Here is a 23,025-nt window from a genome sequence, read left to right on the forward strand (position 1 = left end):
TCTAACCACCAAACAGCAATGATTTCTGAAAATCTTTCATTTCAACTATGGCCTAAATCCCCAATTGCCTCTCTTTTGTACTAACATACCATCTCAAAAGTTTGTGTGTGTCTGGGGGAGGAGTCTCTTCAGTTTTCTCTTATTTCAGATGCAGTTCATTGCCCTAGGAAAGTGTACTGGCTGGCAACAGATCTGACAGGACCATGGAAAGTCAGTTCTATGGAGATACTGCAATTTTGTTTAATGAAAAAAAAAAGACAGAGTCTGAATTTGAATTTTAGAGACCAGGACTGTCCTTTAGTCATGTGTGGCTCTACACCAACTTTTTTTTGCCAGTCCTGGGGCTTGAACTCAGGGCCTGGGCACTGTCCTTGATCTTTCTCAAGGCTAGAGCTCTACCACTTGAGTCAGCTCCACTTCTAGCTTTTTCTTTTTTGTGTCTGTGATACCAAGAGGAATCAAATCCATAGCTTCATGCATGCTAGGCAAGCATTCTACCACTGGGCCATGCTCTTAGCCTCTACACAAATTTTCTACACACACACACACACACACACACACACACACACACACACATACACACCAAGAGACTCCATTTCCCACTTACAAAATAAAGGGGTTTATTTGAATGAACTTACACTCATCAGGAAATAATAATTTTTTTTGCCAGTCCTGGGTCCTTGAACTCAGGGCCTGGGCACTGCCCTTGGACACTTTTTGCTCAAGCCTACCACTCTGCCACTTGAGCCACAGAACCACTTCTGGCTTTTTATCTGTATGTGGTTTTGAGGAATTGATCCTAGGGCTTTGCGCATGCTTAGCAAGCACTCTACTATTAGGCCACGCTCCTGGTCCCCAGGCACTAATAATTCTGTGACACTTTTGGACCATCTGCTTAGATCCAGATTTCCCTCCTACTATTTTAATTAATGTGGATGTCATCCTTTTACTGCACTAGACATTGTTTCAAACACTTTACATGTGTTAGCTCGTTTATCTTCCCAATGTCTTTGTAAGGGAAGCCCTGTAAATGAGAAAGCTTCAATTTAAAATGAGAACATTAAACAGCAGACAGGTTATTGTTTGTCTGAAATGACATAAATGGCAGACATGGAGTTGAACCCCTCGTAGTAGATTCCATGGTCTATACTCTTAACCATATTGTATATTACATCCCTTTTGCATAAATGTGATGGAGACAAGTCAAAAGATTTGGCCACGATTATAAGGCTAGCAAGTGTAAGAGTAATCCTAGTAAGCTAGGATTTTATCCCAGGATTGTCAGATTCAACGTCTGAAAGATTGGAGAGAGAGTTATACCTCTAAATGTTCAACTACTCTGATCGAATGTGATAGATATCTAATACTTGAGAGTTAGGTTCTGGGGTAACCAGATCCCATGGACATAAGCAAAAATTCCTAGAGCTTATCCAGACTGTTAACTTTCCTTGTATCTGCCTCTGTCAGGCAATTCTTAAGTGGCTCACAAGCAGCCAAGGTACATTTCGGGAAACTGATTTGATTTTCTCTGACCATGGAATAATATGTTCCCTTTATAGGGTAGTGATTCTAATATGCTTTTTTATGCTGTAAAGATATATAGAGTGTCATGGATGATAGTTATTTTCTCTGTATAGTATTACTCATCTAGTATCATTTACTCTAGAACTAGGATTTCAGACCAAGTCCTTCATGACCCTTTAGAATTTATATTCAATAATCTTTTACCTCTTGCTGATATCCAGGAAGAGACTGAATCTTTTACTAAAGGCTGGTAAAGTCAGAAGCCAGTTTAAGGGAATAAGCATCTTCACAACAGATGGACTGTGTAATAGCAGCAAACTCTTATACTGGACAACAGAACTGCTCATTGATGGCTGTCCCTTAGCCCTGCTCTGTGACCTCATTTCTGTCGACAAAGGCAGCAGCTTCCAGTTGATTGCAGTTCACCATTCATCAGTCACAGTAATAGTGCAATTAGCCACTGAGATTGAAGCTGTATAATATGTGTTAGTGGTGACTTGTCCCGGATTTCATCTTCCTAAACAATCCAAATAAAAGAAGAAGAAAAAAACCTTACAACTCTTGGCCTTTAAAGAGGCAAAAGTAGGCCACAAGTGCAACAGTATTGTAGCTATTTTACAGAATTTGTTTTAAATGCATGTGTATCTGTAAATACAAAATGGTTCATGACTTCTTATTGTCTCCTCAATTTGTAGAATTACTAATTTCCAGGAGCAACACTGGGGTAAAGTATACTAAGTGAACACAACTGGTTAAATATCAGATATGGAAAGAAGCTTAGAGAAGACCTTGTCCAGGATCCTATTTTACCAAAAGGAAGGGTGAAATCCAAGAAGTATATGGAAATCTGCTAATTCCCCGGGAGTATATTAGTAATTAATAAAAAGGACTCGGTCTTGAATCACCTCTAAGAAGAAATTAGCTTATTCTCAGTATCTGCTATGGGTTTAGCACCATCAAACATTGATTTAAATACAGGTGGAAAAAATGATCCCTGTCTGTGAAGTAGCTATAGTTTAGTGGAGATACTTGGAATATGGTCTTACTGTGTGTGTGTGTGTGTGTGTGTGTGTGTGTGTGTGTGTGCATGATGTTTGCTCTCCTGGAGCTTAAACTCAGAATCTGGGCACTGTCCCTGAGCTTTTTTTGCTTAAGGGTAGAACTCTGCCACTTGGGCCACAGCTTCATTTCTGGCTTTTTGCTGGTTGTCTGGAAACAAGAGTTTCATGGGTTTTCTTGCTCAAGCTGGCTTCAACTCATGATTCTCAGATCTCAGCCTCCTAAGTAGTTAAGATTGTAGGTGTGAGCCACCAGCACCTGGTAGGATATTATTTCTAAGTTACTATTATTCCAGTCTGGTAGGCAAGAAAAGATGGCCTTGGAAAAGTTAACATGTACAAGTCATTCACTAGCATCATTTGAACCTACTTATCTGACCTGTTCCATTTGCTTCTCCACATCATCTCAGATGAAAGGTTGTTGGGTTGGTGGTAGTCATGGACCCTCAAGGACTCTGAGACTTAATTCAATAATCTCAGTTGAGCCTTTGGTTTCCAATTGTTTTTTGGTTGTATCCTTGTAACACAGAATGACATGAGCATCCTCTGACTTGACTCTCCTGTTCATATCACCTGCTTCTTCCCCAAGTTACATCCTTGGATATTAGGTTTCCTGGAATGCATGGAGAATGTTTGGCACTGTCAACATTTTGAGGGAAGGTAAAAGAATCACAGCAACCAGTATCCTCAGGTTTCATCAGCTGAGCCTGTGCCCAGCTACCTGCCATAGATGAAGAATGAAGTAACAGCCTGAAATTGGAAGTGCATACAATAGACTGGACCATCTGATACAAACGCTGTTAAGGGTTATTTTTAGAGGTCTGAATCTCTTAGGTAAAGTAGGCAAGATTAGAATTTATTCATTTACCAAATAGTATCTAATATGTGCCAATCTTGGCAAGCTAGATGCAGTCCTTGTCTTCATGAAGCATATAGCCTCATGGTTTAATGTATACATTATCAAATCATTACTGAAGTATAATCATAAAATACTTGGACAAAAGGAACATGATACTGTGAGAAAAAACAAGAAACCCAAATCACCATTGTGGAGTTGTTTCAGGAGGCCTAGGAAGCTTCTGTTGTCTCTCAAATATTTTCACTACCCACTGGCCACTGCTTTGCATTCCTCAATTAAACTTTAAGCTTTTAGCTGATGATCTTTAAATCCCTCAAGAAGAATAAGGCGGGAGAAAGAATATCTGTACCTGTGAAATCTCTCTCTCTCTCTCCCTCTCCCTCTCTCTCTCTCTCTCTCTCTCTCTCCCTCTCCCTCTCCCTCTCCCTCTCCCTCTCCCTCTCCCTCTCCCTCTCCCTCCCTCCCTCCCTCCCTCCCTCCCTCCCTCCCTCCCTCCCTCCCTCCCTCTCTCTCTCTCTGTCTCTCTCTCTCTCTCTCTCTCTCTCTCTCTCTCTCTCTCTCTCTCTCTCTCTCTCTCTCTCTCTCTCTGCCAGTCCTGGGGACTGAATTCAGGCTTGAGCACTGTCCTTGGGCTTTTCTCAAGGCTAGTAGTGCTCTACCATTTGAGCCACAGCACCTCTCCCAGCTTTTCTACGTATGTGGTGACAAGGAATCGAGCCCCGGTCTTCATGCATGCTAGGTAAGCGCTCTACCACTAGGCCAAACTTAGATGATCTGGTCTGGTTACTTTATGATTGTCTTTTTTTTTAATCTTTTGCTTTATGTTTTATTTTTTTATTGTAATTAATAAAAGGGTTACATGATATTTGCCAGATAGAAGGTGCATTAATTCACATACATTGATACCCTTTCACATGTCTTGGTACCCATTACACTACCCCCCACCCCACCCCCCTTATGGTTGTCTTATAAGACAACATATATATTGGGACATATAAACTGCTTCAAAACTTAATGGCTGAGGGGCCAAGAGTTTGGCAGAAATTTTCTTGGTAATGAGAGGTCACATTCCAAAAGAGGTGCTTTTCAAGTCTCTAGTTGCATCTCATTGGCTAATGTCTATTAACTAAAAGAAGTCACATGGCCAGGGTCAGTTTTTTGTTTGTTTTTTTGTGGGTCATGGGGCTTGAACTTGGCCTGGGCAATGTCCTGAGCTCTTCAGCTTGAGGCTAGTGCTCTACACACTTGAACCACTTTCAGTTTTCTGGTTCTTAAATTGGAGATAAGAATCTCATCGACTTTAGTGCTGGGACTGGCTTTGAACTCTGATCCTCAGCTCTGGCCCCCTGAGTAGCTAGGATTACAGATGAGATTACAAACCTGAGCCACTGTACCTGGTTTTAAGATCAGTTTTAATGAGATGAAGGATAACATCTTTGAGTGAGAGAAACTGAAAAATATTGTGACCAGTTTCTTAGTTTACCACATGAAACACTCCTAAGTCATCTAGAACTACAATCTTAAGCTAGTCCCAAAGAGAAATGATAAAATGGTTTAGATCAGGACAGTGCCATTATTTATTTAGTTTTCCATGGAGTCTACTTCGGAGGAATCAAGACACTTATAGCAGAGTGTCAGTGACTCATGTCTCTACTCCTAGCTAGTCAGAAGGCTGAGAGTTGCGGATCATCATTAGAAGGTAACCGTGAGCAGGAAAATCTACAGTACTCTGATTTCCAATTAACCATGAAAAAGAAAAAAAAGCCAGAATTGGAGCTGTGGCTCAAGTGGTAGAGCTCTACTCTGGTAGAAGCTCAGGGACAGTGCCCAGACCCTGAGTTGATGCCCCAGGACCTACTGGGACAAAGCAAAAAAAAACCCAAACATCTAGATGGAGAAGTTTTTGATACCTATTTGATAGTTAGTTGTATGATTATTTCTTAGCTATCCCTGCAAGATGAAATCTGTCTTCTCATTCCATGAGGTTTACTATAGATAATGGTTTGAATTCCTGCCTAAAGTTCTTGGCAGGAAGCCTGGCTAAAGAATTGAGCATATACAGAAAGGATAGCTCCAAGAACAACACTTGGGCCATGTTCCAGAGATGTTCTTATTCATTAAGGATTTAGATACCAGGACTTTGGTAATGACATTATATTCAGGGAGAGAACCTATTATATCTCAAGCTTATCATGTTCACACTGGTACTTTATTCTCTCCAAACATGTTTTGACGCCAGTCTTCACAGAACTTAGAGGTAATCTTTAACTACTTGATTTTTCTCTTAGTCTCTATCTCTAATCCAGTAGCAAGTTTTATGGCTCTATTTTAAAGATATTTCAAAGCTTCCTACTTGTCTCCATTGTCACTGCTTATCACTTTGGTTTAGGCCACCATTATTTCTCCCCCAGAAAGCTACTACAGAGTTCCAGACCAGTCTCCTAAAGCATAGACTTGCTTCCCTATAGTCCATCCTCTATGTGATCTTTTACAAATATAAATGATTAAGAAGCTCAGTAGCATTGACACTTACTTCTATCTACACATGAAAGTAATCCAGCCACTTTGATTATTTCTAATATCAGATGTTTTATGGTATAAGGGTTTAAACTCAGCTTTGTGTTTACTAGGCGGTGCTTGAGCTCTTCAGCTCAAGGCTACCACCCTACCCCTTGAGCCACAGTGCCACTTCTGTTTTTCTGGTGTTTCATGGGAGATTAGCCTCAAGACTTTAGTGCCTGTGCTGGCTTTGAACCTTAATCCTCAGGTCTCAGCTTCCTGAGTAGCTAGGATTACAGACATGAACCACCGTGCCCGGCTAATTATTTTTTTAATAGGGTCTCATATTTATGTCCAGGTTGGCCTGAACTACAATCCTATTTATGCTTCCAATGTAACTAGGATGACGGGAATATATCATCAAATCCAGGGTTTGGGCTGGGAGTTTGGCTTAGCGGTAGAGTGCTTGGTGCTATATACACAGAAAAGGCCAGGAGTAGTGCTGGGGTTCAAGCAGTAGAGCTCTAGCCTTGAAAAAGCCCAAGGGCAGTGCTCAGGCCCTGAGTTCAAGCCCTAGGACCTGCAAAAAAAAAATTCCAGGGTTGGTTGGTTGGTTTTGTTGTTGATTAAGACAGCGAGTCACAAATTTCTTGCCAAGGCTGGACTTGAATTGCAACCTCTCAATTCCTCAGATTCCTTTTTAAGTAAGAGCTTTTCTCTTTCCTTTGGAGAAGCTAATAGGTGCGATCTAAAGTGATGATAATCTCTCCTTAATTCATGTATATACAGGTCTAAAGGAAGGAGGCAAAGCCGGACTGGTGGCTCAGGCCTGTAATCCTAGGTAGGCAGGAAGCTGAGATCTGATCAAGGTTCAAAGCCAGCCTGAGGCTCATCTATAATTAACTTGTAGAAAACAGGAAGTGGAGCTTGGCTCAAGGGTAGGGTGGTAGCTTTGAGCTGAAGAGCTCAAGAATAGTGCCCAGGCCAAGTTCAAGCCCCAAGACCGCCCCCCCCCCAAATTATCTTTTTGAAAATCCTTCTGACCTGGCACCTGATCAAGTCTCTGTAAACTGGAAAAGAAGTCTGCCTCCTCCACCATTCTCCTCTCATACTTGAATACATAAGGAAAGGAATGTCTCAAGGTGAGAAGCATGTAGCAATGGATGCTGATGACAGGCAAGGTTGCTGTCACTAGGGGTTAATACACCATGCAGAGTCTGGATTCCCAAGCATTCAGCCGTAAGACAAAATAGCTAATACCCCTGCCATTTCTTTCTTCAGATCTGTTCCTATTTCTCAGCCATCTCTGTACCGCCTACCATCTGGAGTCTACCACTGACTGGAATGGGTGTGTGGCATATGTTTGTGCCAAATAGAAAATACCCAAATAGGAAGTCATTGGGAGTAAAAAAACGTGAATAAAAACTTCCTTTTGCTTGGTATGAAATCATATCATAGGAATGCTAATGCGGAGAGCAAGGTAGATCAGAAAATCCATGAGGACTACAATTAAGGTTCTTAGCTCCCTTAGGTTTTAATGCATCTGTTCCCAGGTTTAACAATGGACTGGAGCTAGGAGCCTATGCAACCTCAATTAAGATATTCCCTGTCTTTGGGCTTTAGGAGTTTAGACATCATCGTTTTTGTGGGCCCTTTGATTCTATGCCCGTTTTCTATAAGAGCTGTAAGTAGAAAACAGGATTTGGGCAGAAACCCTTTCCTTATGAAAGTCTCTTCTCTCAATGACAGTGAAACCAGCTAAGAATATATGATCACTATATGGCTTAGTCAGGCTTCTTGTAAGTCTTGGTTTCTATGCATATTAGCAATTAAATACATATGGATGGCTCACATCTTGTCCTAGACTAGAGGTTCCTCAAAGGTAACAAGGAAGAAGAGAAACAAAGCTCTCTGAGTTCCTTGAGAATGAAGCACAAGCTGTGTGTTTGAGAAGAGGTATGAGGCAGCTGTGTTTAAGAACTAGAAATGTATTCCAATTCAAGAAAGGCTTAATTGAGCAACAAGTGTGTGCCAGGACAAGATCTTGCTGAGAGCAAACTGCCATGTAGTCAGGAGAGGTTTACACTTGTTAAACTATCTACATCTCCATGACATGCTCAATGAATTCAGTTACGCACTTGCTAACCGATGGTCCACACAAAGTGCTCTCCAGGCAATTACCAGAAATCTGGTAAGGGGTCACTTAGGGATCTCCCGCCAGGTCTTCCCATACTCATCAAGAGTGGATTTGTATCTGTAAAACACCCAGGGCTGGGAGCAGAGCCTAGTGGTAGAGTGCTTGCCTAGCATGCATGAAGCCCTGGGTTCCATTCCTTAGGATCACATACACAGAAAAAGCTGGAAGAGGGGCTGTGGCTCAAGTAGCAGAGCACTACCCTTAAGCAAAAGTGTTCAAGGACAGTGCCCAAGCCTTGAGTTCAAGCCCCAGGAATGGCAAACAAAACAAAACAAAAACAAAAATACCACCCAGAGGACACTTGGAGCTAAGGCTCTGGTGCCTGAACTCATTTTGTGGGTAGGGAATCAATTGCCTGATTTCTTTTCCTTACGCTAAGGAGTTGGGAATTTTGTCTGTCTTGAAGGGCAAGGGGCTCACGCTTCTGTATTCACCCACATTCCATTCATTTTCCAGTCCCCCCTCAGCCCGGAATATCCCTGTCTCATGTGCTGTCCACCAGCCCAGGGTGCTGAGTTGTACACAAAACGCCTCGAACTGGCACCCGCGCCATTGCATCCACTCTCTGCCTGTCTCTGTTCACGAGATTCCTCAGAGGAACAGCATGTTCGGAGCCCATCAGCAAAGTATACTCTGGGAGGAAGTCATCCTTCTGTTCCTCTTAATCACCTCAACAAAACTTCTCTCCACCTAGAAAACAGGCTTCCTGCACTGGACACAGGCTGAAGCCAATCTGTTCTATTTACCAACCCCTCAGTGCTCATCTACCAGCTTACCAACCAAAAGATCATTAAGAAAAGAAAAAGGCTGGGCATGGTGGCTCAGGCCTGTAATGCTAGCTACTCAGGAGGCTAAGATCTGAGGATCAAGGTTCAAAGCCAGCCTGGGCACAAAAGGACCTGAGACACTAATCTACAATTAACCTCTAGAAAATGATGGGAAGTGGGGCTTGGCTCAAGGGTAGGGTGGTAGCCTTGAACTGAAGAGTTCAGGGACAGTGCCCAGGCCAAGTTCATGATAACCCACAAAAAAAAAGAAAGAAAGAAAGAAAGAAAGAAAAAGGAAAAAAAGAAAGGAAAAGGAAAAAGAAAAGGAAAGCTAGCTACAAATTCTTTCAATCATCAGACCATAGGAAGGCCTCTTAGAAGTAATATGGAAGAGTAGTCAAACACATAGCGCTTATAGTCTGGCAGATCCAAGTAAATTCTTAGGTCTTTATCACTATTCTTGAGACTTTGGGAAGTTTTTGTTTTTTTGTCTTTTGTGGGTCTTGAACTCTGGGCCTGGGAGCTGTCCCTGAGCTCTTCAGCTCCAGGCTACCATCCTACCTCTTGAGCCACAGTACCACTTCTGGTTTTCTAGTGGACCCACATGACCCACCAAAAAAGACCCCTAAAACAACTTAAAATACTTCATATGTTAGAGGAAAAAATCAGGTGTTAGATATGTGGTATACTACATCAAGTCATCCCATCAGACAGTGACAGGGAGGCAGGGAAATAAATAGAATCTTCAGTCCTTGTTAGGGCACGAGAACCAGAGACTGGAAAGAACCAGTGTGAACTACTTTAGCACAGAGGCAGTAGAAGAGGGTTGCAAAGCCAGATTTAGTGTAATTCTAATTACTTGAGAGTATCCTAGAGATTGAGTGAATTGAGATTCAGGCCATAGTTTGTGAGAGCTCATCTCAACTAATAAAAAAAACAAAAACAAAAACAAAAAACTGGGTCTATGGTGTGCATCTGTCATTCCAGATGTTTGGGAAGCACAAATTGGAAGATCACAGTCCAGGTAAGAACCTATTTTAAAAATAACAAAAATGAAAAGGGCTGGAAGAATGACTCAACTGGTAGAGCTTTAACATATATGTATAATATGTGCATATATACATATAATATACGTGTGCATATAGGTATATATGCGTATACACATGTAGGTATATGCAGTATACAAATGTATATGCATATATGCATATATATACATGTACACATATGTATTTACACACATCCAAGCCCTAATAATCTTTAACACAACTTATATAGTTTTAATCATTCCCAGTACTTTGATGAAAACAAGTGAAGCCTATATCAGACTACTCAGAATTACATCCAGAACACAGGAAATGGCTTGTTGGTTCTCAGAATCCCTAAGAATGGACAACCCTAATCCTGAACTTTGTGATGGTATAGGGAGGGGGTGGGAATGGGGTAGAGGAAAGCAAATGAAGAAAAACCTAAATAGCTTTGTTTATATCTGGCTTCCTCTCTGCTCACCATCTCCAAAACCTCAACAAAATTAAATCCTGGGGCAGAATTGAGCAGCAGAGGTTTTCCACATATCACAGATCCAGGGCGCTTTACAATCAGAGAGAGATGTCACCCTACTCAATTTGTTACACACCATTTTTTTTTTGCCACTTCTGGGGCTTGAACTCACAACCTGGGCACTGTCCTTGGACACTTTTTTCCCAAGGCTAGTGCTCTGCCACTTGAGTCATAGTGCCACTTCCGGCTTTGTGTGGGGAATCAAACCCAGGGCTTCATTCATGCTAGGTGAGCATGCTACCATTAGGCCACACTCCTGGACCTACACACCATTTTAATCCCCCAGATCTCTCTAATTACTTCAACCAGGGACCAAAATGGTGTCATACCCACTAGGAGACATGCTATAGCAGCCTGAGCAGAATTTCTCAGGAGGAATAATGAGCAAAATCTGAGTTGTCTCTAGGACTGAGCAGAGAGAAGACTAACAATTACCATGTTTCTTCCTTATCATATTCAAGCTAAACAGATGTTTTCATGTTTTTTTTTGAAAGAAAATTATTCTTCCCAACACCCATTTCATCTGAAATATGAAATGTCATGAGGCAAGATTCCCCCATTCTGGTGTCCTGGTTGGAGACCCAGAAATCCAAGGTACTCAAAGGGTATCCTGCAAGGGGCTAACTCCACCTGCATACAGAGAGTAGAATAGCTTCAAACTTTAGCAGCTGCCAAAAAAAAAGGGGAATCTTGTTGGTTTAAGATAGGGACCATGGCACACTGAAGCTCAGAGTCTCTGTATGTGCTGTTCTTTTTGTACTCCCTGTCACTCTGACCCCTCCTCCCTGCCTGTTCTTTCTTTGCTCTAGAATTCACTTTGCCAGAGTGTCACTTCCTGATTTCCATGGAGTAGATTTCCAATTATACAGAATACAGTTATCTGTGAAGTAAACTTTTTTTTCCTGTGAAATAAACCAAGCAAGATGTCTGACAAAACAGATGAAAGGCTATTTTTTCTTCCTGAAGTCCAAAGATTCCTGATGAGTTTGTAACTCCCATTTCCTGTATGGAGAGCAGGAAAAATATTTCTCTCTTCTCCTTGACTCCCTACTTTAACCTTGTTACATTCAAATAAAACTTGTTAAAATTTGAAGATTCCTGATGAACAAGACATATATTTCTTTCTTTCTTCTTCCTTTTTTTTTGTCTGTCGTGGGGCTTGAACTCTGGGCCTGGATACTGTCCCTGGCTCAAGGCTACCCCCCTACTCTTGGAGCCACAGCCCCACTTTCCCTTTACTAGTGAGTAATTGGAGACAGAGTCTCATGGACTTTAGTGTGGGGGCTGGCTTTAAACTGCAATCCTCAGATTTCAGCCTATTGAGTACCTAGGAGTACAGGCGTGAGCCACTGCGCCCTGCTAAGACATATATTTCTATGTCTCTTCTGCCATCTTGTGGTTGAGGAAGAAATCACTTTTTCTTGTGTCAGCAGGTTCATTGAATAAAGAAACTAGAAAGAATAAACTAATTCAGCAGTGCTACTCAGTAGACACTATGTTAAAAATGAACTAAACAACGCAGGAGGTAGAGGACTCCAGCTGTAAAAATTGGGAGAAAATGAGTGAAGAGATGACACTGCTCAAAAAAGGATTGTACTCATTATCTGATCTGTGTAACTGGAACTCCTCTGTCCATCACCTTTACAATAAAAATAAATTTAAAAAAATAATAAAAGGAAATTAGAATCTTTCTATTTTTACTCTTTAGAGAAACAGTTCTTGTATAGAAACTTTGTATTAGGGTCTCTAATAAGTACTTATCAAATGTCTTAACTCAAGTGTAGTAGTGCTTAATCCTCACAAAAACCCTATGAAGGCTGTTTTGATTTACTCCTTCCAATAGAAAATCAGGGTTTAGCCAGGCACTGGTGGCTCTCACTAGCTACTCATGAGGCTGAGATCTAATAATTGCAGTCTGAAGCCATCCCAGGCAAAAAAAGATTGTGAGACTCGTAAACCAACTGGGGTGTGTGTGTGTGTGTGTGTGTGTGTGTGTGTGTGTGTGTATGACATGGAGCTGTGGCTCAAGTGGTAGAGTATTATCCTTGAGGAAAATAGCTCGGGGACAGAGCCCAGGCCAAGTTCAAGCCCTAGAGCCAGCACACACACACACACACACACACACACACACACACACACACACACACACACACACACACAAGTTTAAGAGCCTGAATTCAAAAAAGGAAAAAGAGAAAAGAAAAATCAGGGTTCAGAGAGTTTCCAAGACTTGAGTACTTGTCCAAAATCACTAAAGTGACAGAGTCCAGCCCCTTTTTCAAGTTTCCTTTTTTTTTCTCAACTATCAGCTTATATACTCATGCACACATCATATTTTTCTTTCACAGTGATTCTGTTAAATGAGAATCAGTACTCCTTTGTAGAAGTAGCTGAGACTAACAGAAATAATGTATTTCTTCCAAACAAACAAAACTAAAAATAGGACTGAAAATCCAGTGTGACTTGTGTCCTACTTCTATGTCTTAAGCCTCCCAGTTTGTATTAATTTGTTACAGCAGCAATGGAAAATGAATGCAATGCCTATGACTACCACAGTATCTAGACTGATTATTTGTTTTCTATTAAGGGGTGGAGACAGCCCTGCACTTGGAGCCTGAAGAACCTGAAGAACAGCATTCACATTCTCATTCTGCTATGCGATAGTAATGTGATGTTTAATAAATCTCAGTTCCTCTCTGTACATCTTTATTTTGTGACAATGCTACCTCAAACAATTGGTATGAACAGTGAGTAAGCTGTTAACAGCTAAGGAGGTGTTTATTAGGCTGCAATGCATGTAATCAACTATTATTTACAGTGTCATATGTAGTTGGTATGCAAGAGGTATTTGCTAAGCGAGATTATTTTTTGATAGACCTTGAGATGTGGAAATGTTGTTGCAATTATGTCTTAGTTATAGCTGAGAGAAAATGAGATCATATATAGTATCTGTTCCTAAAATGATTATGAAGCTGGACACTGGTGGTTTATATCAGTAATGCTAGTTACACAAAAGGCTGAGATCTGAGGATCACAAATCAAAGCTAGCCAGGGCTTTTCTCCAGTTAACTACCACCACCACCATTAAAAAAAATTTAAAAAGGCAAAACAAAGCTATAGCTCAAGTGGTAGAGGGTAGCCTTGAGCAAAAAAGTTCAGGGACAGTACTTAGGCCCTGAGTACAAGCCTCAGTTATCTCACACACACACACACACACACACACACACACACACACACACACACACACACACACACACACACACACACACACACACAGAGAGAGACAGAGCCACTCATTGTTTCTTCTTAATAACTATTTTGTGGATTGAGAATATTGTTCAGAGGTGGGGTACTTTCATAGTGTGTATCAGGTCCTGAGTTCAATTCCCAGCACTGAAGAAAAAACAAAGAAATCTATTTGTGGGGGAAAACTTTGGAACTATGCAAAAAATCCATTCCTTATCAGATTTAGATTGTTGTGGTAATTGACATAATAAAAGTGATAATGCTTTAACAAAACTTTAAAGTTACTTAAGAAACAAAAACTAGCATCTGGGCTTCAAGATATATGAAATTTAAACAAGACCTATCATACCTCCTTCCCCTTTTTGAGCTTTGACTTTACATCACATTTCTCAAGGAAAGTGGAGTCTGAGCTTGCTATCAGATAAGAACTCTTTAATTCCCCCTATTTGTAACTATTGAAAAGTTTTGATACACTTGTAACTACACCTCTTTCTACACTCAAAGTTAGATGTTAGCTCTCGCATTCAGCTAATCCTTCTCTTACATATTGTCAGGGATCTTCATATTTCAGTTGTCTTCTCTTTCAGCCTCACTTATTTGCTAATTTAACAAGCATTTCTTGACTCCTCAATGTATTTGAGGTATTCTTTTTGATTCTAGGGACTTGGGAGGAAAAAGACAAAAGTACCACTCTCTAAAGCACTTGTAATAGCAACAGGGTATGTAGACAATGAACTCATATATGAATAAATAATATACTTGCAAGTAGAGCATATTAGTTTACAATTGTGAGAAAAGGCTTCTTTTTGGAGCTAGAGATACAAACTTTTTTAAAGAGTCCATGCAGAGGAGCTTTTTTAAAGAAGTAATATCCTAGAGTTTTGAAAGACTTTAAGAAAGTCAGGAGGGCCAAGAGTTTGGCCTAGTGGTAGAGTGCTTGCCTAGCATGCATGAAGACCAGGATTCGATTCCTCAGTACTACATACACTTACATGGAAGTGGTGCTGCAGCTCAAGTGCTAGAAATTTAGCTTTGAGAAAAGTCCAAGAACAGTGCTCAGGCCTTGTGTTCAAGCCCCATGACTGGAAACAAAAAAAAAGAAAGCCAATATAGTCGTAAATTGGTAGCTCACACATATAATCCTAGCTACTCAGGAAGCAAAAAACTGGAAGATTGAAGTTCATAGCCAACCTGGGCAAAAAAGTCTGCAAGAATCCATCTTCAGAATAACTAGTAAAAAGTTATACTGGAAGTGTGACTCAAGTGGTAAAATACCAGCTGAGCAAACAAGCCCAGCAAGTACAAAGCCTTAAATACAAATCCTTGTATGGCAAAAAGAGAAAGAAAGAAAAACAAGAGAAAAAAAGAAAGGAAGGAAGGAAGAAAAGGGGAAAAAAGCCAGCATGGCTAGAGTGAAGGGGAAAATAGATGACATTATCAATACATAGAAAAAACAGAAATCATAAATGAAACCTACAGGCTATAGCAAACAGCTAGATTTTATTGAAAATACAAAGAATCCATTTTAAAAATGAGGAATAATATGATCTGATTTATATAAGTACTTTTTAGCGTGTCTACACATTATCCATTCCAGGCAAAGTTCAAAATCTGTATCTTTTTTTTTTGCCAGTCCCGGGGCTTGAACTCAGGGTTTGGGCACTGTCCTTGGGCTTTCTCAAGGCTAGTGCTCTACCACTTGAGACACCCACTTCTAATTGAAATTTGAATGCTAAATTCATTCTAGAGCCATATTTATGGTATAGAAGAAAAACTTTTTACCATCACTCAAACTTCTTGGCATGGTGCATAGATTTTGTTTCCTACAACAAGATTCTAAGATTCTAAGACTATACCTATTTCTTGGCCTAGATCCAAAACTGCCAAACATGGATTGCAATTAGTGAGTGGGACAGGTAGTAACTAGAGCACCAAAGGTACAATTTCTTAGAAAACATTTCTGGAAAACATTTGGAAGATATCATTTCTCTTGGGAACTATATCCTGCATTTTCTCTCACATTTAACAGGCTACTCACCCACCCCAGGTTTATAAAGACCTCGAATTGCTCACAGTGTACGCCCAAAACAGGGAAAAATAATACAAATGCATTCATAAAATGGTGTTATTTTTTTTTTGCCAGTCCTGGGCTTGAGCTCAGGGCCTGAGCATTGTCCTTGGACCTTCTCAAGGCTAGAGCTCTACCACTTGAGCCACAGCACCACTTCTTTTTTCCATGTATGTGGTACCAAGGAATCAAACCTAGGTCTTCGTGCATGCTAGGCAAGCACTCTACCACTAGGCCAAACTCCCAGCCAAAATGGTGTTATTTTTTATCCCCATTCTTTCTAGGAGAGTTATTGGCATTTAAGAGGAGTCATATAGAAGATAAAGAATTACTAGTGGGAGAATCTTGAACTGTAAAGTAAGGAAGATAATTTGGGGCTTGAAAGTTTAATGGCCCATAACAGCAATGCAGGATCAACATTTCAGACTTCCCACTTGCTCTGTCAAAATATAAAGATGGATGAAGGTGGATAATGGGCTTAAGACAAATTTATTTTTGAATTTTAAAATTCCTTAAAGTTTGATCCTAAGTTTTCTCTAACATCTGTTCCTCTGGTAAATCGTCATTGCATCAACTAAAATAACACTCAGAGGTAGTCAAATGAGATATTTAAAGTGTGTGTGCATGTGTGCCCGCCAGTACTAGAGCTTGAACTTTAGGTCTTGAGTTCTTGCTTGGTTTCTTTGCTGGTACTCTACCACATGAGCCATAGCTTGACTTGCGACTTTTTGCTAGTTAGTTGGAAAAAAAGAGTCTTAGGGACTTTTCTACTCTGGCTAACTTCCAACCATGATCCTCAGATTTCAAAATCCTTAGCAGCTAGGATTGCAGGCATGAGCTTCCAGCCTCTGACAAGGTATTTTTAATATGATTTCTGGACTCTCATCAGAATAGAAAGACGCCAGCTAGAAGTACCTTTTACAAACTGAAGAAATGCTAGAAAATACGTTTTATTCAATGAATACTCAAACACACATAATGTAGCAATTCCTAACCCTTAAACAGTGATTCTGGGTAAGGAAAATTGGTGTGGCCTATCAATATTCAGGTAAACTTCAGGACTTTCATTTTCCAGACATGTCTTTTTATTCTGTCTCTGTCATTCATTAAAAGTTTCCAGATTTTTTTTTTTTTTTTTGGTCATGGGCCAACAAGAAACTTGATGTCTGGGCCTGGGGGCTGTCCTTGAACTCTGCAGCTCTGTAGCTCAAGGCTACCAGGTCCTACCCCTGACTCTGGGTATTGTCCCTGAGCTTTTCAGCTCAAGGCTACCACCCTACCCTGGAGCCACATCGCCACTTCCAGTTTTCCAGTGGTTAATTAGAGATAAGAGTCTCACAGTCTTTAGTGCCTGGGCTGGCTCTGAACTGTGATCCTCAGATCTCAGCCTCCTGAGTAGCTAGGATTACAAATGACAGCCACCATGCCTGGCTAAGTTTCCAGATTTTTTTTTTTATTTTTACCATTTCCAAGGAAACAGATTAGATAGTCTTTCCTATATTTCCTCTTGTAATTTAATATTTAAAAAGGGATGATGAGAGGGAAGCTTATCTGTGGTTTTAGTGTATTATCTGCTTCTGAGTCTGGCCCTTCTGATATTAGTTAAGAATAGTGAAATTCCTCTGTTTCCTCATCTAGCTATCCTACCTCATTCTTCCCTCTCTCCCATAAATGACTTTTCTCTCTTTTGGTCTCAAAGAGAGGTAGACTCTATATAAATAATATAAGCTAATAAAAAGAGGGAGGGCACAGAAAGAAGAAAATCTCTTAGTTGCTTCTTGCCAAGAGTAGACTGGGGAAAAGGAAAAGAGAACCAAAAAGTCATTTTCTGATCTGATTTAGAAGGCTAGTTCAGTTGGCAGGAAATTTAGTTGGCAGTTTGCCACCTTCAGGACCAGAAGATGATCAAAATAAGACATTAAGGTGTTCTTTTAACTAAAAGATAGTAAAAACCATCTTTTAAAAGTAAACAGCGAGGGGCCAGGAGTTTGGCCTAGTGGCTTAGAGTGCTTGCCTAGCATGCACAAAGACCCGGATTCCATCCATTCTTTGGTACCACATACATAGAAAAAAAAAGCCAGAAGTAGCGCTGTGGCTCAAGTGGTAGAGTTCTGGACTTGAGAAAGCCCAAGGACAGCGCTCAAGCCCTGAGCTCAAGCCCAGGACTGGCAAAAAGAAAATTACCACATAAAAGTAAATAGTGAGCCTGGAGCTGATGGCTCACTCCTGTAATCCTAGCTAATCAGGAGGCTGAGATCTGAGGATAGCATTTCTTTTTCCTTCCTTCCTTCCCCTTTCCTTCCTTCCTTTCCCTCCTTCCTTCCTTCCTTCCTTCCTCCCTTCCCTCTTTTTTTTTTTTTTGTGGGTCATGGGGCTTGAACTCTGGTCCTGGGTCTGGGTGCTGTCCTTGAGCTCTTCAGCTTACCTCCTCCCCCAGCCACAGACCCACTTTCCATTTTCTAGTAGTAAATTGGAGATAAGAGTCTCACATTTAGTGCCCGGACTGGCTTTCAATCTGGATCCTCAGATCTCAGCCTCCTTTATTGCTAGGATTACAGGTGTGAGCCATTGCGCCAAGTTGAGGCTAGCATTTCCAAGCCAGCCCAGGCACAAAAGTTTGTGAGGCTCTTATCTCCAATTAACCGCCAGAAAACCAGAAGTGGCACTGTGGCTCAAAATGGTAGAACACTGAGTGAAAGAGCTCAGGGACATCCCAGGTCCAGGGTTCAAGCCCCGCAACCCACAATAAATAAGATAAATGACTAAATAGTAAACATTGTAGCCAGGCACTGGTGGCTCATGCTTGTAATCCCTTTATGGTCTGTTCATTAAAAAAAAAAAAATCTGGCTTGAACTCAGGGTGCTGTCCTGAACTTCTGTGCGAAAAGGTGTTGTGCTCCCAGCTTGAGCCTCACCTCCACTTCCATTTTTGGTGGTTAATTGGAGATATGAATCTCAGGTTTGTCCTCTGGGCTGACCCTAGGTAGTAAAGATCAAAACTCATATCCTAGCCAGGCTCTAAATCAAGCTGGGCAATTCAAGGAGCATCTCCATGATTTTCTTCTCCATCGTAACATGACTTACGAGGGCTTGATGAGAATACACCTCACCGACATGGCCCAAAAGAACACACATACAAAAACACACAAAACAAAAAAACCTTTCAGGTTTGTCTGTCTGGGGGTGGCTTCGACTAAAGCCATCCTCGGATCTCAGCCTCCGAGCAGCTAGGATTACAGGCGTGAGCCACTGCTTTTCTACGTGCCGAGTCCAAAGCCGGGCCTCGAGGATGAGGGTGAGGGTGCGCTAAAACACCAACTGAAATCAAGTCTCTGGGCCTCAGTGTCTTCCCTGACTCGTCTGTTTTCTCGTTGGGGAATATTTTTCTCAGCGTCGCGGAGCACTACCTAGCGACAGCCTCTAACCAGCCGGCGACGTCACAGACAGGGTCGGGCGCACGGCTCCCAGCGTCCTCCGCGCCGCTCTCCGGTCTCCGCTCCTCGCCCCGCCCACATGAGGTTTCGAAGTGCTCTCTGGGTGTACCAAGAATCCGGCCCGGTCCCTTTGGTGTTTCTTCTTCTCTGTTCCTATTGGTTGTTTCCGTGAGCGTGACGGCTTTCTTGCCTCATGATTGGCTAGAGTCCGCAGCGTCACCGGCTGCCTGGAGGGCGGGGGATGAGGGAAGTTGGCGTGAGAGAGACCCGGTTGGGGGAGGGTTCAGGCCTGTCCTCCCCAGCGGCTGCGGCAGCACCAGCGCCGGCCGGCCACCGCCGCCGCCGCCGCCTCTTCTGGGAAGCGGAGGAGGAGGAGCGGCTGGAGGAGTGGGAGAGGTTGGGCCCTGGGGAGCGGGATGTCCATCGCCACGGCTCGGTGGTGAATGCTGAGGAGAGTCACGGTCGCTGCAGTCAGGGCCACCGGGAGGAAGTGGACGTGTGAGGCCGGGCGGGAGCTAGCGGCGGCGCCGGGGAGAAACGGGGCGCGGGGTTGGTGCGAGGACTCGACCAGACCACTTCCTGCTCCGACCATGCCTGGAAGGAACAAGGCCAAATCCACCTGCAGCTGCCCTGACCTGCAGCCCAATGGGCAGGAGCTGGGCGAGAGCGGCCGGGCCGCCCGTCCCGGAGCGGATGAATCTGAGGAGGAGGGACGGAGGGTGTTTCTCGGTAATGCCGGAGACCCCGAGATCGTCAAGTCTCCCAGCGACCCCAAGCAATACCGGTGAGGGCCAGGGAGGGGTCTGGGGGGTGCGGCCCTGTCGTTGGTGCCCAGGTCACCTCTTGTCTCCCTCTCTTCCGAAAGAGCAACAGGGCGCACACTTCTCCCCCTGAATGCTCCCTTGAGTGAGTTGGGGCGGGGGGGGGGGTGGCCGGGGCAGTTAGGGGCTTCCGTGCGTCAAGCTGAGCAGATGGGTGACGATTCCTCCTGCCACTGGGATGCAGAGCTTTTCAGGAATTTTGGCCAGAGCTCTCCAAAGCCAGGTACACAGCAGGCTAAGGTGTTGGGTGGAAAGGTGGACAGATTTTGTGATCCTCATTTTGGAGAGCGCGGATATACGGGGAATATTGCCACCGTCCCCAAAGATTCGGCTTTCCCTAAGGGGAAGAGAGGTAAAATTGTGTAAGTGTAAGCCACTTGAGGGAACAGAAGTTTGCATCCTTGGTGGCCTAAGACGGGATGGCTTGTTTCTTTCTGTTTGTTCTTTAGAACTAGAATGTTTGTGACTTCTTCCAAAAATACAAGAGGACTTGGGCCTCCGTTGCGTGAGTGGGTCGACGTGTTTTAAGATTTCTCTCCTGGCCTAGTGGTAGAGTGCTTGCCTGGCCTGCACGAAGACTTGGGTTCCATTCCTCAGTACCGCACACATAGAAAAAAGCCAGCAGTGGTGCTGTGGCTCAAGTGGTAGAGCTCTAGCCTTGAGAAAGTCCAAGGACAGTGCCCAGGCTCTGAGCTCAAGCCCCAGGACTGGCAAAAAAAAAAAAAAAAGTTTCTCTCCTGGACTCCTGGTGTGCTCTACCTTTCGTTCATACAGGAATCGTCTATCTGATAATTGTTGGTTCATTCCCCACCTGAATATTTCCTTCACGTTAGCTTATTTCATAGAGAAAAATCACAATTATGATTTATTTTAAACAGTTCGTCTTGTCCAACAACCAGCTTTCTTATTTTTATAATGGAGCTTGATTTCAGTTGCACCACTGTTCAACTCCCACACGGAGCGAATTATTAGAAATTAAGCTAAATCTTGTGTAAAATTTGTTTTATGTTGGTCATGGGGCTTGAATTCTGTTCCTAAGCTCTTCAGCTCCCTTAAGGCTAGTGCTATACCACTTTGAGCCACAGCACCAATCTGGCTTTCAGGAATTAAGAGGGCTGGCTTTGAACCGCTATCCTTAGCTCTCAGTCTCCAGCTAGGATTACAGGTGTGAGCCACCAGCGCCTGGCTTTAATTGCTTTTGAAGGAAAAGTTTTGTTACTTTTGTTGTTGGTGGTGGTGGAGCTTGAACTCTGGGCCTGGGCGATGTCCCTGAGCTCTATTACTCAAGGGTAGTGCTCTGTCATTTGAGCCAGAGTGCCACTTTTTGGAACTAGAAATAGACATATGAAACAGTCTGAAACCTGAAGAGCTAAATTATGCTTCCAGGACTTAGGTGCGGTATTTGTGAAGTCTTTCCAGGCAGAACTAATTTCCTCCTTCCATTATATTTTTGAAGAACTTTGTATATGACCTATTACAATATATGGCTATCATAATTATGGTTTGAATGAATGAATACACACCAGAAGAGAAACTATTTAAAGGAATGTTCTGATGAAATAATACCATAGAAGATTTCCCAATTTGTATTTACTAATGACCTAGGATTTTTTTTCTATATGTATAATTTGTAATCAGCTTTTTTGAAATTGTTGACAGTATCTTTAAGGACACTTGGCCATTTTAGGGAAGTATTTGTCAGGTAAGTTTGATTTTTCTTCTGAAAGGATTAGAGACTCTAGGCTGTGAAATATTATTTAAATCTTATTGGTTTAGAGTGGAAATTCTAGATGGACAGGATTAAAAGTGGTGCATTCTAAATAGCAAATTATTTGAACATTGAATAGTGCATAATATTGGGAAGTTTGGATTGACAAAAATAAGTGTGGAACACTTCCCATGTTTAAACTTTATAAAAAAAATTGAGCTTCTATATGGGAAGGGAGAACAAAAGAAAAAAGCATGTGTACTCCTCAAAGGCAAGAGCTTCTAAATTTTGATGAAACTGGGATTACAAATGACAGATATGAGCCATGGGTGTTGGCAGGTTTTTGTTTTTTTAAAGATTAATCATTCGCAGAAACTTGTTAACCATTCAAGCCTCCCCTGTTTTTTCCCCACTTGGTTTTGGTGGGCAGAATGGTTTTCCTGACTTTTTTTTTTTTTTTTTTTTTTTTTTTTTTTTTGCCAGTCCTGGGCTTAGGCTCAGGGCTTGCACTCTACCACTTGAGCCTCGGCACCACTTCTGGCTTTTTGCTATGTATGTGGTACCGAGGAATCGAACCCGGGTCTTCATGCATGCTAGGCAAGCACTCTACCACAAGGCCAAACTCCCGGCCCCTTTCCTGACTTCTTTTTTTTTTTTTGCCAGTCCTGGGCTTGAGCTCAGGGCCTGAGCATTGTCCTTGGACTTTCTCAAGGCTAGAACTCTACCACTTGAACCTCAGCACCACTTCCGGCTTTTTTCTATGTATGTGGTACCAAGGAATGGAACCCGGGTCTTTATGCATGCTAGGCAAGCACTTTAACCACTAGGCCAAACTCCCGGCTCCTTCCCTGACTTCTTAAACCAAGTTTTAGATACTTCAAACTGTAAAGGTAGCTGAAGTTCCAGATATGCCATATAGTAATTAATGACTAGGTCTAAGGTTGTGGCCTTAAATTGCTAAGTTTCAGGTTTGGATTGACTATGTTAAACCTTTTTTGTTGTTGTTGTCATGTGGCTTGAACTCGGCCTGAGCATGGTCTCTGAGCTCTTTATCTTAAGGCCAGAACTCTACCACTTTGAACTACAGCACCATTTCTCGTTTTGTGGTTGTTAATTGGAGATGAGTCTCACATTCTTTAGTGCCTGAGCTGCAGTCCTCAGATCTCAGCCTCCTGAGTAGCTAGGATTACATGTGTGAGCCGCTGTTGCTAAGTCTTTTTAGGTGAAAAAGCACAGGCACTTAAAGGTTAATTAGGTTACTTGTCATCTCATTACTACCACTTTGTG

General features: G+C 42.2%; 1 protein-coding gene across 3 annotated transcripts in view; it reads left to right on the forward strand.

Moving 5' to 3' along the window:
• The first annotated feature begins 19,468 nt into the window (after positions 1–19,468).
• Positions 19,469–23,025, forward strand: part of Nrdc (nardilysin convertase) — a 56,354-nt gene continuing 52,797 nt past the window's right edge. For all 3 annotated transcript variants that reach the window (XM_090334851.1, XM_090334852.1, XM_090334853.1), the window contains exon 1: positions 19,469–19,993. In XM_090334851.1, the coding sequence (XP_090190977.1) occupies positions 19,653–19,993 (341 nt within the window). In that variant the 5' untranslated portion in view covers positions 19,469–19,652. The remainder of the gene's footprint in view (positions 19,994–23,025) is intronic.

This window comes from Megascapheus bottae, chromosome 6 (assembly GCF_031878675.1).
Source record: "Megascapheus bottae isolate mThoBot1 chromosome 6, mThoBot2.hap1, whole genome shotgun sequence".
In the NCBI taxonomy this organism is placed as follows: domain Eukaryota; kingdom Metazoa; phylum Chordata; class Mammalia; order Rodentia; family Geomyidae; genus Megascapheus; species Megascapheus bottae.